Here is an 18,527-nt window from a genome sequence, read left to right on the forward strand (position 1 = left end):
GAGCATCCGTCATATTATTAACGATTCGTGATATGATTGTGTAAAAATTAATATCTCACAAAAGCAATTCTGTTTTAGGATACGGTTGTCTAATGATATTTTCCTCCATACCTGTCTACCTCCTATTTATCTCGTGGAAAAACAAACCGAAATTCTTTCAACAAAAAGTCGGTAAGTCTAACAAACGTAACATGATATTCTACATAATATATTATAAACTTTGATCAATATTAACATATCGAGCATTTATAGACACAATGTCGGTTGTTAAAAAATATTAAATATAAACTTCCTTCGCTTTATTTTGTGAAAATGTATTAAGACATTGATCACATATCATTTTTAAGAATAAAACTGAAAGATAGAGAAAGAGAGGAAGAATATCACAAAAGAGCTCTAAATTTACTTTAGTCAAAACCACAGAGTGATTTTTAATAAGACATGCGTTCATTACCTGGTTTTAATTCATAAGTTAAGGAGTTATCTTTACATGTGGTGGTGAACGATTTTTCTTTTATTTCGTTTTTATTCTATAATTTATTTATTCCCACAGGCGCCGTCACCCAAAGTTTGCAGAAGATGATGGTAGTCGTGGGGCCACAAAAGGCAAAGGTTCAGAACACACAGTAACATAATTTTACTCTTGTCATGTCACGCATGCTTAGCACTCATATATTTTCTTTGCTTTCTATTTTTCGTTTTATCTGATTGGAACATTTGCTAGGATTATCTCATCTTTCAAAATTGCTCTCGATTCATGCATGCTTCTAATTGTTACCACAATTTCTCTTCGCTCTATTGTACATTTTATCGCACTATCTTAATTATTAACTATCTTCTATTGTATTATATATTATAACAATATTGTATAATTTATAAGCTTTCAAAAATAAAAGTTAAATTTTTGCTTGCCTGTTCATCTCGCTTATCATTTCTTCGATTTGGAAATCAGCATACGACTGTTTTGATGCACATCGATGATTTTGTTCAAATCGTATAATCTTTTTAATTATTAATTTTCTAAAATCTTGACACATCCTTTTCAAATTTGAAGAGTTTAACGTCGTTTTAGTCGTAAATAATTAATTGAGTAATTGCTGGCGCTTTCACTTAAGTTAACTAGGACATTATTGAGATTTGATTTTGCACGTCACACACATCGACACCACAGACACACTCAAACATGATACACATTCAAACATACCAAATCGAATCTCTCTCAAAGAACCCTAATATCTCAGATATTAACAATCAACAGACGCGATTGATCGCGTTTCCTTTGCTAGACTCACACTTGCATCCAATGACCTCGGGTTATCGTGGTTATCACATTTATAATATCTCGCTTACTCTTGTTACAGTAAACACCACAAGGCGGTTGCAGAAGATAATGCTAGTAGTCGGCAAGGCGAAACCCGCTCAGGTATAAACAGTCAAGACGAACCGGATCGAAATCAGAACGATGAAGACGAGGCTTTTCCGGAATCGGAAGACGCAGAGGATTTTTGTCGATCTTCGAGTTATAATCGCTTCCTTCTGCCGGGAAAAAATGCGATTGGGAGCGAGATTGGTTAGCACATCGATTCCACAGGATCGACGGTATTATTCTCTTGACTCTTCTGGATTGAAGAACAAGCGTCCTAGAACAAGAGGCAGCCATATCTACGTGTTAGGACGCCAAAAAAATTAAGGCGAAACGGTTCGTCTTCCAGATTCGGATCTCGTCCTTGATGAACTCCCGTCAAGACGTGCCCGCCCAAATTTCGAAGCAAGGCTGTTATTTCTCGTTCGATTTCACGGCAAAGAGATATATGCGATGACACGCCTGCACGCTTCTGAATTCATTGATTTTACTAGACAGTTAGCGTCAAAGTCTTCATGTTTTCACAAAGATAAATATATAACTGATTTTGTATTGGTACTGTTAGTAACAACTACAATGCCATTATTTTTCTTTGCAGATAACACTTAATAATTGTAAATCTTAATAATTTGCTCGAATAGAATAATTATAAAGAAATTTGTAAAATAAATATTGCAATCCAAATAATCCAAAAACGTTATATTTCTGGATTATCTGGATAAAATAATTGATTATTTGAATGTTTCGGAGATACGATTAACTCACTGTGTCAGCGAATATCACTACTATTACGAAGCGTTATTAAGAATGTATTTTAAAAATACTAATTACATCATGTTTGTAAATTTGACATATTTAAATATCGAGATTTATCACTGGTAAAATTATTTTCTATCACAATTATATTTGATTTATTTCTTACAAAGATTAAAAATAACAAACATGTAGAGCGTTAAAAATTAAAAAAATTTTGCAAAATAAATTTTAATTTTAAAAATCATAATTCTAATTATATAAGGTGACTCAAAGTCGTTGAATCAGCTTTTTACTTATGAAAAAATAATTGCACACGTTATAATTCAATTAGATATGAAGTCGATAATTTTCTCATAGGATAAAAAGTTAATTCAACGACTCTGATTCACCCTGTATATAATTTAAGAAGTTTAATTTTTAATTGATCTTAAATGAAGAATACATGTGAGCGAATTACATTATGCAAGCCTTCTTCCCCAAATTAAATTAATAAATCCATAAATTGTTCAATGAATTAATGCCTTTGTAAGCCATGCACTGGATCTCGGTTTAGCATAGAAGGAAAATCTTCTAAGCTCCATAACAATGTGATGTACAAATAAATTGAGGAGTGTGTCATATGTGAGTTAGACGAACAGAACTTTGAAAACGAGGATAGGTGAACACAAAAATCATATAAATTGGAAAACACAATAGTTCTGTAATTACGAGGACTATCGCTTAGAACATGACATCAATTCGATTGGAATAACATACAGATTCTTGATAAAGAAAGAATTTTAAATAAAAGGTTTATTTCGGAAATGATTTTCATTCGCAAATAAAAAAATAGTTTAAATTTACATACCGACACTGAATTGTTAGACAGCGCTTATGACAACCTATAGATTAATAAATAAAACTTCCTCTCTTCCGTTTTCTTTATCTATGTTTGGTTATTTTACCGATACATATTGTCTTATTTGTTAGATGAATTATAATTATCGTTTTGTTAACATGTCATTCTCTCATTACCTTTGAACGAAACTCATGTAAGTTAAATTAAATTTTACATATGTTAATTTAAATATTAAGCAATATTCTGAGTTTATTAGTAATATATTGTAATGCTTTCATTTGTTATTGTATATCATGAAACACAATTATTTCATGAAGGTAAATTTCTGACATTGAAAAAGATCGAAACGTTTGGAGTTTGTATGAGAGATTAAATATTAAATATTAAAGAAAATACTTCACACCGAGATCCAGTGCATGGCTTACAAAGACTATTCATTGATCGATTCATCTCAAAGGAGCCTTAATTCGAAGTAACTCTATTTATATGGTCCATAAATTGTTACACGCGATTTTAATGTATACCTACTATGCATCGAAATCGCGTGATCAAAGATATGTATATACTTCTAAATACAAGCCTACAAGCAATACGTATCATATTTGAGATGGTGAAGGAGAGAAATGGTTGCGACCGCGGGTCTCATCGCGATTATATCTTTCGCCGTGCAAATGAAATGTGCTAGAACCAACGGAGGAGTTGAATTAAAAAATCCGACCGACGTGCCAAAAAGTTGAGGTAACGATCAAGTGTCACTATAATTAATTAAGCACTGTTTAAGCTGTTAGTCTTATAATTAGTCTTAGCGTTCGTTCGATGGGCGATGTTTGCTGTCTATGTGTATATCATGATCTTCGTTATCTCAATGCCGTTGTAGTTTTGGCACTCGGACGCGTTTGTAATTGAACTCTAACCGAGAATTGTCCGTTCAAACTGACGAACATTTCATATATTTACCGCTTCATTTCGTTCTACACATCCGCGATCCGTTCCGTTTTAGATTAAAACTAGGGATGCAACATCCGGAAACGATATTACTTTAACATCCGTGAAAAGTACATTTTTTGCAAAGATAGCTTAATACGTTATCGTTTTTCAATTATCGAATAATCAAAACGTGTTGCAAACTCGTTTTAAGAGAAAAGACTCGCTTTTAAGAGAAAATTATTACAGAAGAAATAACGAAAGAACTGTGATGTTAAATGTAGATACTAACAGCTAACATATATATATATTTTCATCTCTCGCATATTTTTATGATTTCATTGAAAATGCTTATAATAAGAATCTTCACAGAATATACTATAGAGATTTTGTAATGCTATTTTATGAAAATTTTACGAGAAAGTAGATCGAGTATCTCATGAAAAAATATTATGGAATATTTTACGGAAGAGTGCGATTTCAAGCAACATGTGTTGTGATTGTTGCAAAATTGTCTTAGTATCGTATTGTAAGAAATACAGAATATTTTGATATATCGTTAATATCTTGCATCCCTAATAGAGATCTATACGCACGTATGTGCGGAGATTTAACTCTTCGTTAACGCATTTTTAACGCGTTATCTTTTGCTTTTATTATTAAATTAAACCATTAATTCCTAATTTTCATTATCAATTTTGCGATTTGTTGCGTTTGAAATGAGAAAACGAAGAGTTAAAAGCGCATTTGTTACGCGCTGGCACTTGATTGTCAACGTCGCATAATACTTTTTATATTTTACTGCCACAGGTGATAAAATGCATATGTGTGTGCGTGTGTGTATGCGTGCGTGTGTGTAATTCTGTCAAAACGGCAACAGTAAAAAAACGGCTCTTCAAAGACATTCCATTTACGTTTAATACATGCTAAGGAGAAAAAGTGATGTGTGCAGGCAATTTAAAGAATAAGAAGACGAGCTTCGCATTTGAAAAAAATAATTTTTAGGAGAGTTTGTAAGCTCATGCGCACTTTCAAAAATTTCTAATAATAAAACAAAAAAAAATATCACATACAATTTATTTTTTAAATTTAATGTTGTAACTTTATGATTATTTAATGTAATACATATTTAATATTATTTAAGATAATACATATTCTTTTTTTTTGACAAATTATTATTTGTTAAATTATTTTTTCTGTCTCTCCAATCTTTTTATCTGGTCTGTGTTGAAAATCGCATGAACTTATAAACGTATTTTAATTATAATTACCAAAAAAATATCATTATTAAATTTCTAAAATCTTCATCTATCTCGATATTAATTAATAAAAAAAAGAAGTTTCGCCCGCCATTGATGCCATCAAAATGTATTTTTATTGACAAGATTAAATGGTGTGTACGTTGTTCGATTTTTGAATGCATCTGTGTCTCTTAAAATGTTGTGATTATACTTAAGTCTCGATTTTTTCGTGTATGAATAATAAGGCTTAAAATGCTCGGAGCAATGGGTGAATTTCGACAGCTTCAAAACTCGCCATTTCTTTTCTTAATTATTTTGGCAAAAAGTTTTCTTTATTCAATTTAATTAACGACATTATTATTACATATTTTATTTTTCCTTAGACTTTCATTTTTAAGAACGGAAAATAGTCTTCGGACCAGAAAATGACACCGTTGCACATATCTTTAGCAGAGTTGTTCTAGGACCAAAAGACGTGTTTTTAATATTAATGAACCGAGATCTTGCCTAATTGAAAGATTATCCTAAATGTTATTCCTACGTATGTAGCTTTAGTTATCGCAATATCGAATTTAAGAGGCAGCTCGGCGATTCGTTCGCCCTCTCTAAAAATTAGATATACTTAAATTAGAAAACATATAGTTGTGACATTTTTACTACAATAGCTTTTGTAGCATAAAGTAAAGCTGTTATCGTCGTGATTTTTCTCAGCATACAAGACAATAACTTTCTTTTGCGAACTTGAAGATGAACGTATATTTGTAATCGAAAAGCGAATCGTTGATGCTGCTCTCTCGCAGCAAGTGATAATTTTATAATTCTTCATCGTTTTAACTATATTTTTATGAATGTTTCGAGAATCATGAATACTCATCAACATTCTTCAGGATGCCTGCAAGCGCGGAATTACGTAAAATACTGAACTACCGGACCTTGTAATTACGTTAGTAAAACGCATTTTAAATAAACGTTCTCGATTATGACAAATATTTAAAATTTTATGCCACTTATAACTTATTTTTTATTAAATGTTGATCGAATATATATATATATTTGAGAAATCTTTAAATTAATAATTATCAATGTCATTATTAACCAGAATAAGGACAGTTTATAAAAAAATAAGATACGACGCTTTTAATGAAACTTTAAATAATCATTGTAAATTCATCGATTTTGATAGAAAATTTTAATATTAGATATTATAATAAACCAGCAGGCATTCTGACTCGTGACAATAAGATATCGATATGAATTGGTAAAATTAGGTGAGAAAGAAAGCGAGAAAGCGAGTAAGAATATTATTAATATTATGAATGTATCTTTTGTATTAATTTCTGTGTTGAAATGTGTAGGAGTGTGTTCGAATCGATTTTGGAATCATCTTATATAAAGCATCACTTTCTCGCGTTACAGATTAAACAATCATGCGAATTAAGAACTGTAGCTTAGGATCTGAGCACGTAAAAAGTAAAAGGAAAAGAAGAAAAAATATATGTATAAAACGCGAAATGTGACAATATATATATATATATAATTATTGTGTAAATACCTGTACATTAATTATGCAACCCTCTCGCTCGTAACCAAATAAAATCGATCTTGTCGAAATCGCAGAAATTTAGCTGTGACATTTGGCGAACCATCTTTAACTGCGAAAGGAAAGAAGATAATAAAAAAACATTAACAAGATCGAGTCCGATTATATACGTCTCTATATTTGCATGTGTATAAACATATAAGTTATAAATACAGTAGATATCCGCGTATTTATAACTTACACACGATAATATATATATTATCGTGTGTAGTAAAACTATAAATATTATACATATAAATATATACATATATATTGATATATGTATAATATTTAGTTTTTCCCCATAATCGTACAACATATCGAAATTATAAAAAAAAAAAAACAAAAAAAAAACAAAGAAAAACAGGAATTTTTGGCTTTTCGAATAAAACGCTATTTTATATTTTCCTGTTTGGGGCTTTTTTCCCGAAGATTGTCGATCTGCGAAACGAATCAAGATATCATCGGTCTACTTAAAACTTACTTAAAACTCCGCGTTAAAAAGCGTTCCGAAAGCATGTAACTTCGCAGGTCGCTAAAGTCGTGTAGTGAAAAACATCGAAATCTGTCGCGAAGATTCTACAAAAAACGAATTGACAAGTGTGTCAAATTCCGTATCAATCATCGTCTGACGATCGTTCATTCGGCAATAATTCTCCGATTTTCCTTCTCTGGAACCGATTAAATCGAAAGAATGCAAGCGTAGAAATGATATTACGCATAGTCATTAATTAATGAGCTTATTAAACGTTTTAAATTAATAATTTTTCGCGCTCTTAATTGAGCTTTCGGTTGCTACAACTTGTGTTTTCGTCATTTTCCGCGAGACTTGCGGTAACAATAAATTAAACGCTTATAAATGCGTTTTCGCGCGGAAGTTTATTGAAACTCACTTGGTTAAAATATCGCACGCTATAATCTACAGGACGACGTCACGATAATTACATATTAACTCTGAGGCGAGCTGATTTGCGACAGTCTCCCATTGCAACAATATGACAATTGTTAATAAAGGACCGGGCGCTTCGAGTGTCACATTACGCGGTACATAATGAATAACTATAAAATTAGAATTGTGCGCGCAAAGAGGAAGGTAAATCTAAAATCTTTGAATAAATTTGTAAAAGTTAGTTTTTGAATAATTTTATATAGCGATCATTAAGAAGATCGTCCTTCAATAATCTTGTAATTGCATTATTTCCGTCGTTGAAAAACATATCGCGGTGTCACAATTATTCCGGTGGTCTCTGGATCGCTTATATATATATTACTGGTATTGTTATTACGCGTTAACATCACCGTGATAAGTCAATCAACGTATTATCTCCATTATCTTGGCATGGCAAATACGACATAACAACGAAGTGCCGAGGCGTTTATTATAGCTGTTGATGGCAACAAACGTTGAAGACGAGAGAGGAAAGATGAATGGGGAGACGAGATATAGATACGTACAGCGATAATGTCGCTTCAACAGCATGATTTTTCGCAAATTTCTCATTCACCCTAAACCGTAAAAATAATATGTAAAATAACACGAGCAACAAGTGTAAAATTTTATAAGAGAAGTGTATACAATTATAATTTATATCCATCATACGTGTAATGACGTGTAATTTTACTCCTGTAACACTATACGTGTAATTTTACGTATTGTTTTTACAGTGTACAAAACATACATTTACATCCGTGCTTAATTAGTCCTTATCAATATTATTATTAATATTATTATGATTATCACTGACGTATTTATACAGAACAGTCAGCCTCTTCATGTAATGTTACTCATATAATAATATAAGCGGGAAGTCGATGTGATAAAAGACGAATCGTCATATCCGACATTACCGTTCACCTCTTCCGGTATACGTATATGTGTCGCGTGCGATATCAATTTAAAACTTCGCTACTTATCGTCTCTTTATGCTAATGACAGTTCTCGATTTCTCTCATTTAACGAATCCCATCTAATGATGCGCAAAATTACGAGACAGACATTGTACAGAAAAAAATACTCGAATGAGATATATAAAATATAACAATAATAGGCGATAATTTTTTTTCGTCTACTTATTATCAATCGATTCTAAATTACATAGCACATTTGGAGACCGCGCGATACTCAGAACTGTCACGCCACTGAAATAACACGCATAAAATCGGACGACGGTTCTTCCGAGTAATATTTACCTCTTTCGCATTCTGCAACATCAGCATTCGCTTCCTGCATATTTACGTTAATTGTCTTCGATTTGATAATGATGGAAGCATGCCCCTGAGTATTCCTAGCTCGCTTCGCAAAATTCTCTCTCGTTCACGTCTAATAGACACGAACAAGCGGTATACTTATCTAGATATTTAGCTTATCTAGATGTTTAGCTAATTTTTCTTTTCGGATTCTTCTCTCACTCCGTAACACGAAGATGCGTTACACGCATCGTATAGGATGGAATGAACTATCGAACGATGATTATAACGCGACATGGCGAATATTAACGCGGAGGACATATCCATCACTTAAGCCGGTAATTTAACGTTACATAATTATTAGTCAATGATCACTTTATCATCGATGGCCATTATTCGCTTAGATCTGGCTTAGAGAATTCATATTTGAATAATTATGTAATAATCAGGAACGGAGTTATTTAATGATCCGAAGTATGATTTCGATGAGATTTTATATATAATGACAGAAAATATTATTATATATATGAATAATATTGATCAGAGAATATCCTTTATGATTCATATATGCTTCGAATTTTTGGATCAGATTAAATAACTATGTTTCATATACATTTATCCTCCGCCTCTCATCTCACATATACATTTGCGTGCGTGAATTTCTATGAATTAGATAGGTAATCTCATAAATAAAATGTTTACATAGATCCATAATTTAAATACGAATTGTGCAAGAGAAACACATACTATTTGCAAAAGTATATTCAGCAATCTATCGTATATGTATGTATAACTATCTATCTACGCTACATACACAGACAGAAAAATATATATATTTTCTATGGGAATAAGAGAGTATTACGCGCTTATTTCTCCTTAGAAAAATTATTAAATAGTTTGGTATTCTTCTTGTGAATATATAGTAGTTGGACATCATTATCTACAAGTAGATCTCGCGACGGATCTCGTTAGAGCCAGATTTCTCTTATCCATGTTTTTATAAATAATGTGAAATGATAGGTATGTCTTATAATAAGAGAAATAATATAAAATAATGTAATAAGAAGTAATTAGAAATAAGAAGCTTTAAAAATATTTCTAAAATATTCGATATACTAATAACAAAATTAAACAGGACACTTTGAAAAATCACAGTTAAAAGATATATGATTCTCTATACTGAATAGCGAACTCGTGCGTTGCCAGCAAAGAAAATGAAGACTACAAATCGATACGTTAAAAAATTCTATAAATTGTACGTTCTTCGCTAATTTTGTTAGCAATCTAATGTCATTCAAGTATGTCTGCGCGAAGGTAAATAAATTACAAATGGGCAGGAATTCATTTTTGTGAAATTAAGTAATAATTAAATAATTTACGATTTGTTGTACACGTAGATCGCGTAAATTATTAAATATATTGGTCTCGAAGATTACTTTACACATTTCTTTTTTTTTTTTAACAAAAGTAAGGATTTTTTTTGCTTTTTTTTTGTTTGGCAAATATAATACTTTCGCATTCGCGTCGGGAGAATTGCGATTTGTGCGACATAGTGACTATCTTGGGGTTTATCCGACAAAAAGTGATCTAGATCGTTAAGTCATACTATCCCCTTTTTTACTTTATCGCAACACCAATCTCGAACAGTTGCAGATAGATTAGTGTTTCTCACATACATTATGTGCACACGATACATGTACATACTGATGATTAGAGGCCAAAGATATAGACGTCAAAGAAGTTTAATTACTTGTTAACCATCATTCAGTCAATCATCGTTCCGCTAAACATATATTTTCCTATGCATTATTACGCGGATGTTAAGAAATGAATGTCAAATGTCAGCCAAGTGTCAGAAATAATATTTTGAGTTATAAAAGAGAGAGATTTTAAATCCACAATTTGTGGAAGTCACTTATTAAATTTGTGTATTAAATTCTCTGTACAGAAACTCAAATAAAATAACATTGTTTTTCTTAATATTTTTTAAAAATATATGTCAATATTTAAAAAAACTTTTTATTTATATTTAATATGTGTAGTATTTTAATATTAATAAAAAATTTAATATATAAAATATATACACATATTAGAAATCAACTTTTCTGACACTTATTTGACGCCATTCTTCAACTATTCCTGTAAATTAAATCTTGCTAAATTTATCATAATTACAATAAAAGATAATTTACAGAGCTATACGCAGTTATGAAGAGAAATTTGTTCGGGGTATTGTTCACATGGCGATTGTTAGGCGTAATTTATACGTCTTATAAAATATTATAACAATATCATAATTAATAGTATATAACAATTAAATTATACAATTTATATTCAATTCATTAATTTAGCAAAATAATTGTGATAATAAATATAGAATCTTTCATTCAATCCACGAAAATTAATCTAAGTTTCTGCTTATCGATTCGAAGAATTCAATCTTAAAAATCTCGAGTATATTTTATTAATTCTACTTCAATCATATTTTATATAAAACTGTATACGCATGTGAACCTGTTTCTATCATTTGTGTATCTCTCTTTCTACACCGGTTCCGTATGAATAAAAAAAAAATATAAAAAAACATACGAAGATGAGAAATCATTTGTATGCTTTTTGTCGCTTATAAATGTATGAGATTTTCCTCAAACACTTATTTTAATTGAATTTCTATTCATCTTTGTACTTCCTCGACGAGAAACTATACTGATAACAAACTTTCAAGACTAACTGCGTACAATGTGTTCACTTGATACAGCAGTTACCGCAAAGATCGTTAGAGTAAAAATTAATTTTCTTGTTCATTATTTTTATCTAACGTCGATCGATTTTTTAATATTATTTTACATAACGGAGTCGAGTTTTGCGGAGAGATTCTTAATGAGATTAAGAATTCCGAGTGCATCGGCGTTCACATCCGGATTTATAAGATCGAAAGGAGATGACATATTCGACTGACTCGCGACGACTGTCTGGCAGGAGAGAATTCTTTGACAGGAACTCAAATCGTTGGCACTACTCGCAATTGGAGAACGGCCAAATTGCTCGTGAACTGTCCGAATGTGCCCGTTAATCCAATTCAAGAGCTTTTCGATTGTTTTACGAACAGTGTTTTCCAAAGTGCACGCGCGAGAATTTAACGCGATACGCAATAAAGAAAACATCACTGAGATTTCAAATATTTTATAATAATAAAATATTAAAACTCTGCCCCCTTTCAGGGTAGACCTAAAGAATCTTAATTTTATTTAATGACAGATTTTTTTCCGTTAAATCTATAATTTGTCAGAAATTTTATTATTAAAATCAAATCATCATATTCAGATCGGTTCAAATATTGGACCAATCTAGTGTGAGATGGAAATTTTTCGTATTAAGATAATGATCGTGATAGAATTAATGTATCACAACTTTGATACGAAACTATTACAATATTTCAAAAATATATAACGCTCGAATGTGGTTTCCGGAAACTGCAATTTGTCGACAGATGCGGTTCTCGTATATTACTCTTTATTCTTTATTTTCTGGATGTTTTCTAGATGTTTGCCCAGCTTTAAAATGCTGTAACGGTCCACTAATCCACGTTCGCGATTGAACTCGATTGAATTTATACAGTATATTAAGGGCATCTGAGATAAAAATTACTTTTTACCGTTAATAATATTTGTTGCTATATGGTGACAGCGTTATTAAACATTTTATCGTGAGTTTATCATTCGTCATTTTATAAGACTTATCTAATGTCTCCATTTAGCAACGCTAGATCAATATACTTCGCTACTAATTCGCTCGTCGCGCTCTTAGATGTAGCGTCTTCTCGGCGCCGTCAACTCGCTGTATCATATGTTGCACATGTCTCCGTAATTACAATCTCCAGATATATCGGGTTAACGTTTATAAACGCGCGAGTGCACGCGAGTGTTTATTTGTCTCGCGGTAGTGTCGGGTGTCCGTTTACCGGTAGCTTAATGTTGCGATACGCGAGAACGAGCGAGCGAGGAAACAGACGTGCGGGCGGGAGGACAAGCGCCGTGCTCTTCACGTGCTCTTTTACGACCCGTCCGTTCCACGTGTGTACTCGTTATCGCTCGCCTACAAGCTGTTTCTACTTTATTTTGGCCCCCACGAGTTCCATTCTAGACTCTATCGAGCACGTTAATAAATCATCGAAGTGCGAACGCGGTTACGACCAAAATTCTCTCCATGTAGCTTATTCGCCTCAGACATATACGACCTTAACGAAACAGTACATCAGAATCGTTGACAATCAAAAGATAGATAAAGGAAATCGATTGTCTCGAAATTTTTGGGAAGTATTTAAAAATGCACTGGGAGCAATTTGGGATAATAATAAATAAAATTGCAGCATACTCACGATTTCTCATGTTTAATCGTGCGCCAAAGTGATTCTCTCCGATACTTTCGATGGGATAGCAACATCCTCAATCATTAAAAATAAAATGATACGGAATAAACATCTATCCTAAGAGAAAATGCTCTCTGAAAATTAATACAAATTAAATTTTTGTATTCATCAATTTAAAAAAGATTCATAAGTACGTCGAAGAAATAATTGTAAATAATTGCACATCCATTCGTACATCTACACGTACTCGTTCATTTCAAGTTAAAATAAGACCGAAACTTAAAATTAAAGATTTTGTACGCCATTTCATAGTTAATGAGAAATGAAATTACTGTTACCACTGACTATACATTCCGAAAATCGAATTTCCGCGTTCAGAATATTACGTATGCCACGTAATCGCGCTGTGAGTGACACAATCATTATCTACATATCGCCCTAAATTTTCTCTCGCCCGCGACTCGTGAATCTGGACACATCGAAGCTCGATAAAACACGTCGATATACGTTGATGGACGTGCAAAAGTGCACGTCGAGCATTCCCGCGTTCGAGCTCGAGGAAAATATATTTGGTAACGAACGTGTCATTCGAATTTGACAGAAACATACAATGCGTCTGGCTTCCGTGTGTCGCGTTTGTTTGCCACATATGCGTAGCTGTAAGCGCGCGCGTAAAATTGCGCGGATACATGTTTTATCCTGGAGTAGATCTTTAATCTCACCCCAATAAACCTGAGAGGATGCTTCGGACCCGCAGTCGTTGCGACTTCTTATTATGCGAACTATGCAGCCATTTTCAGGGATAGTTGCCGTGGCTTCGGGTGCTACCGAAAGAGAGAATGAGATCGGCTTGCTCTTAACGCAGTAGCCACCAGTGGCACTCGAACGCGCGCCGTCAGTAACGTCAGGATGGCGACAACGTCGAAATGATGACGACATTAATCGATTCAGACTGTTATTCTTGTTCACCATAGATCAGCTGGCTGGCATTTCCGAGCTCTGCGTCTGAGACAATTCCAGCAAGTGGCACTCCGACAACGGGATCTCCCTTGTGCGATCGCTCTGTTTCCTCTGTAATTGCATAATTTTATTATTATATAATGTTTTCCTACACAGTAATTGTAAAATTAATTTAATAACACATAAAAAATATTTCACAAGTTGAAAGTAAAAAATATATCTAAATATCTTCTTCGATTATTCTTTAAACTAAAATTAAAACTTTTTTTAAATGTCCTAAAGAATTCAAAATCTCTTTCGATTCTCTGTTTTTCGAGTATCTGGGATTTACTGTTGCTTTTCTTCGAAATTAGATTTTAAATAATTTTATGAAACTCAAAATTTCGAAAAATACTACCTTTCTCCGAAAAGGAAAGCAGCCTCTGTCGTCATTGTTGGGTGGTGTATGGTTTATCAATAAGTCTGGGGTGGGCGTGTTGTTAGGACCTAATACATTCAGTTCCTTAAAACACTCAGTCTCTATCATCTGCAAGAGGAAGAAATGAAGCGCGTTAGATTGTGATTTGTTTGACAATCCTAACTCCGTGAGGTGCGTAGTAAGTGATTTAACATAGGCAGCTAAAGGTGGCTCGTGCGTAATGCGTCTTATGCAGCATCGCGGCTTTAAATACATCTACTCGAATAACGCCAGTGATAACGAGCCTCTCGCGTTGCCTCTGACGTAGGAAAACACGAGCTCTATATTTTTTGATCCAAGTGCCATTCTCCAGATGTTCTGCATGTACATGTAATAATTTCAAAAAACGAAACGAAGCAAAATCCTCTGAAGTGCAATTAGATAACGAGATTTTATTATTTCCTTGCTACGCTTTAAATTTAAATTCAATTTTATTTTTTCAGAATTTCATTTCGATTTTTAGCAAACATTATTTGTAATCTTACAAAAATATTACATAAACAAAGATATTACATAAATGACATTTTCTCATTTCTTAAGTTTCAACATTTCGCCGTAAAAAATCAGAATATATCTTGTTGTTTATAGACTCTAGTCTATATCTACTTAAGAGATGAGAAAATGTCATTTATGTAATATCTTTGTAAGATTAAAAATTATGTTTGCTAAAACGTTGATAGCTAAATATTGTATCATTTTTTATTTTAGTGTACAACCCATTTGACAGAAATTTACGATCGGAAAATAATAACTTCAATCTCAATAAACGGAGACCATTATCTTTTAAAATTTTTCTAACAAAAGTTAAAGTCTAAATAAAGAAGAAAATTAAATTTATTAAAAATATTGTTAAAATTATTTTGAATCATCTTATCTAAATTATAATCTTGGGTGATATATGGATCCTTTAAAGTACTATCAATATCAATATAAGTGCTTGAGACGCGTAGGTGGTCGAAGAATGCGATTTACATTCATGTTATAATGGAGATCTTATTAACTGGTCGTTTACTGTGTGACGTAGCAACAATATTATTTTTATAAGAAAGGTCAAAGGCCTTATTCCTGAGGCGCAATATGTCTCACAATCGGTGATTATGATACAGATGCGACGTGTAGGATTATTTTACCTCATTTTGCCATGGAATGGACACGCTGCCGGTGTTGAACTTGCTGTAGAAGGTATCATCCGTGGCATCCAAATTAACACCTTTCACCGTGGAGAACTGCTCGATGTCCAAAACATCTTTAGCGTAAACCGCACGAGGCTGTAATGATAAACGTATCAACGATTAATAATTTTCATATTCTTACCACCTTCAATGTTTTTACACATACATTAAATCTTTTATACAAAAAGGACAATTTATTACTAGCACAAAAATATAATAAAACAAAAATATTATAACGTTAAAATTTTTAGCAATTTATGCGATTTCTTAAAACACCATTTCATTTTATGACAATATATGCTAATTAAAAATTGTAAATATTATACTGATTTAGTATAATTATCGAAATTAGTGTTAAAGTTGTATATACAGCTACAATTTATATGCAAACTTAATCTAAACTCTCGGAATTTAAATAGACGAACAAATAGATTAAACGAGAATAAAAATGAAAACATGAAACCTCGATGTGGATTTAAACGATCGATCATCAAATAACACCTACTTACATCCGGCACAAACGGCGGTTCCCACATACCAGCCTCGACCCTCTTCCAATTCAGGCACTGGAAGAAGCTATGGAGTTTCACCTCTTTCGCCCCGTGTCGACCGCACTTGCAACCCAGCCTGTTTTTCGGACTCTTCTTTAACAGCTGTTGGCACAGACTTTTGGCATCCTCGCTGAACTTGGGCGAATACCTCTCTTGATCCTCCTTGACGCGTCTGTCGATTTCTTCGCGTTTGGTCTTCTCCTTGCGAGCGCGGAACGGTGCTTGGCCCTCGATCATCTCGTACAATAGGCAGCCAAAGCTGAACCAATCTGGCGAGAAGGTGTACTTCTCATTGTCGATCACCTCAGGCGCCATGTAACCCACCGTGCCGACCCTACCGCGCACCATGTCGCCCTCCGTAATTTCCACCGCGAGACCGAGATCGGATATTCTCACATGACCATGATCGTCCAACAGTATGTTCTCCGGCTTGCAGTCCCTATAGACGATACCTTGAAGATGAAGATGTTCCAGACCGCACACGACCTCGGCCGCATAGAATCGGGCGCGATTTATGTCAAAACCTGGCTCACCGCCCATATTGTAAATATGGAACTTGAGATCGCCGCCATTCATGATAGTCAGCACGAGGCAGAGAGCGTCCTTCGTCTCATACGCATACGCGAGCGAGACAACAAACTTGGAATTGATCTTCTGCAGAATGTTTTTCTCGATTAGTACCATCGATTCGCCTTTCCTCTTCTTGATGCGCTTCTTCTCCAATTTCTTGCACGCGTACATCTTACCGGTGGCGCGTACCTGGCAAGCGCAGACCTCACCGAAGCCACCCTTGCCCAATACCCGATACATCCGGAAGGTCTTGTATGTCACTGGTTGCGCCTCCAGCCATTTCCACTGGAGATACCTGAAGAAACGTAGGAAAAACGTCTCTCTATTTCTCAATTCTTTCTCGTAGTCAGAATCAGATTCTCATGGAAAAAAATTCTTTTCTACAAATTTATATTATCTATCTGCCACACAATTTATTCATTGGCACTTCACCTGTAGAAGTAGAAACTGCTGAGGAAGGCTGAGAACGGCTCGCCAGCCAGGAAATTTTTCACGGTCTGCGCGACCTCGGTGAAAAGCTCCTTGCCGCCGGTGCTGAGTCGTTCCTCGCACTGAGAGATCAAGGAATCGTTCAGAATGTCGACCACCTCCGAACCCTCCCGCTTCAAGTACTGCTCGAACAGCTCTTTTGCCAGATCGATGCGATTCTCGTCCAGCTCAATCTCGTACTTCTCGATCGCGTCCAGAAAGAGATTGTAGCGGTGATAGGCTGGCTTTTTGTCCTGGCAGAATTGTCGGAAGAGCAGCCGCCCAATCGGCTGCTGGTCCACCACATAACTGTACCTGATGTCTGTCCGACATGAATTACGTTGATTATTTTTCCGAAATGAACTGTACGTCATGCGCACGAATATAAATTTTTTTAATAAATTTAATTTATGTCCGTAAAATCTAATTAATTGATCCTGTTAAAATTAAGTCGTAGAATGCTACTTGCTTGTTGCTTGAAAAGATTTCTGTCTATTTTTTCTTACTGTTGGAAAAATAAATGGAAATATTTTTGAATAGATTTATTCAACCAAAGACAATTTTTAATAATTTATATGCTTCTGAAAATTAATTCTGTATATTTTAATCCTCATAATATCAATTAAAAATTATATCACAAAATAAAATAAATCTAAAACTATAAAATCTTAAGATATAAAAATCTTATTTAAATAATTAGCGATTTTATAATCCCTTTTCGAATTTATAATTATGTAAATAAATAATAGTAGAACAATAAATTCATCAAAATCTTCTTAATATTATTGCAGTGTTTAGAGTAACGACTTCTAATAGTAGAAAAAATAATTTCTTGCGTATTTTATATAGCTCATATTCGCGAGAATAAGTCTTATTTGTTCGCAAGTTTTCATTATTTCAAATCAGGGGAGAGCATTATCAGAGTAGGTTAACGGGACACGCAACGAACATTGTTTCTCCGCCCTTTGCAGCGTTTTTTCAACTGCATAATGCGCATTACATGATGCAGGCCCGTGATTCAATAATCGCACAGATCTATTAAGTAGTTTTTTAATGCGGCTATTTTATATACACAACATCTACATTGCCAAG

At 33.5% G+C, this 18,527-nt stretch overlaps 2 protein-coding genes across 10 annotated transcripts in view; one reads left to right on the top strand and one right to left on the bottom strand.

Annotated features, from left to right (window-relative positions):
• Window positions 1-6,671, top strand: part of LOC105146545 (Y+L amino acid transporter 2) — a 32,340-nt gene extending 25,669 nt beyond the window's left edge. For 3 of the 5 annotated variants that reach the window (XM_011056877.2, XM_011056876.2, XM_011056880.2), the window contains 2 exons: window positions 79-171; window positions 554-674. In XM_011056877.2, the coding sequence (XP_011055179.1) occupies window positions 79-171; window positions 554-630 (170 nt within the window). In that variant the 3' untranslated portion in view covers window positions 631-674. Of the gene's footprint in view, window positions 1-78; window positions 172-553; window positions 675-1,361 lie in introns of those variants that run through there. The other 2 variants (XM_011056882.2, XM_011056881.2) reach the window with 2 other exon arrangements.
• A 148-nt stretch (window positions 6,672-6,819) lies between these two features.
• Window positions 6,820-18,527, bottom strand: part of Gprk2 (G protein-coupled receptor kinase 2) — a 40,888-nt gene continuing 29,180 nt past the window's right edge. For all 5 annotated transcript variants that reach the window (XM_011056869.2, XM_011056871.2, XM_011056873.2 and 2 more), the window contains 5 exons: window positions 17,400-17,757; window positions 16,356-17,262; window positions 15,805-15,942; window positions 14,615-14,743; window positions 6,820-14,328 (listed from right to left, as the gene is read on the bottom strand). In XM_011056869.2, the coding sequence (XP_011055171.2) occupies window positions 14,233-14,328; window positions 14,615-14,743; window positions 15,805-15,942; window positions 16,356-17,262; window positions 17,400-17,757 (1,628 nt within the window). In that variant the 3' untranslated portion in view covers window positions 6,820-14,232. The remainder of the gene's footprint in view (window positions 14,329-14,614; window positions 14,744-15,804; window positions 15,943-16,355; window positions 17,263-17,399; window positions 17,758-18,527) is intronic.

The sequence above is a fragment of the Acromyrmex echinatior genome, chromosome 4, assembly GCF_024713525.1.
Source record: "Acromyrmex echinatior isolate Ae372 chromosome 4, ASM2471352v2, whole genome shotgun sequence".
Taxonomy (NCBI): domain Eukaryota; kingdom Metazoa; phylum Arthropoda; class Insecta; order Hymenoptera; family Formicidae; genus Acromyrmex; species Acromyrmex echinatior.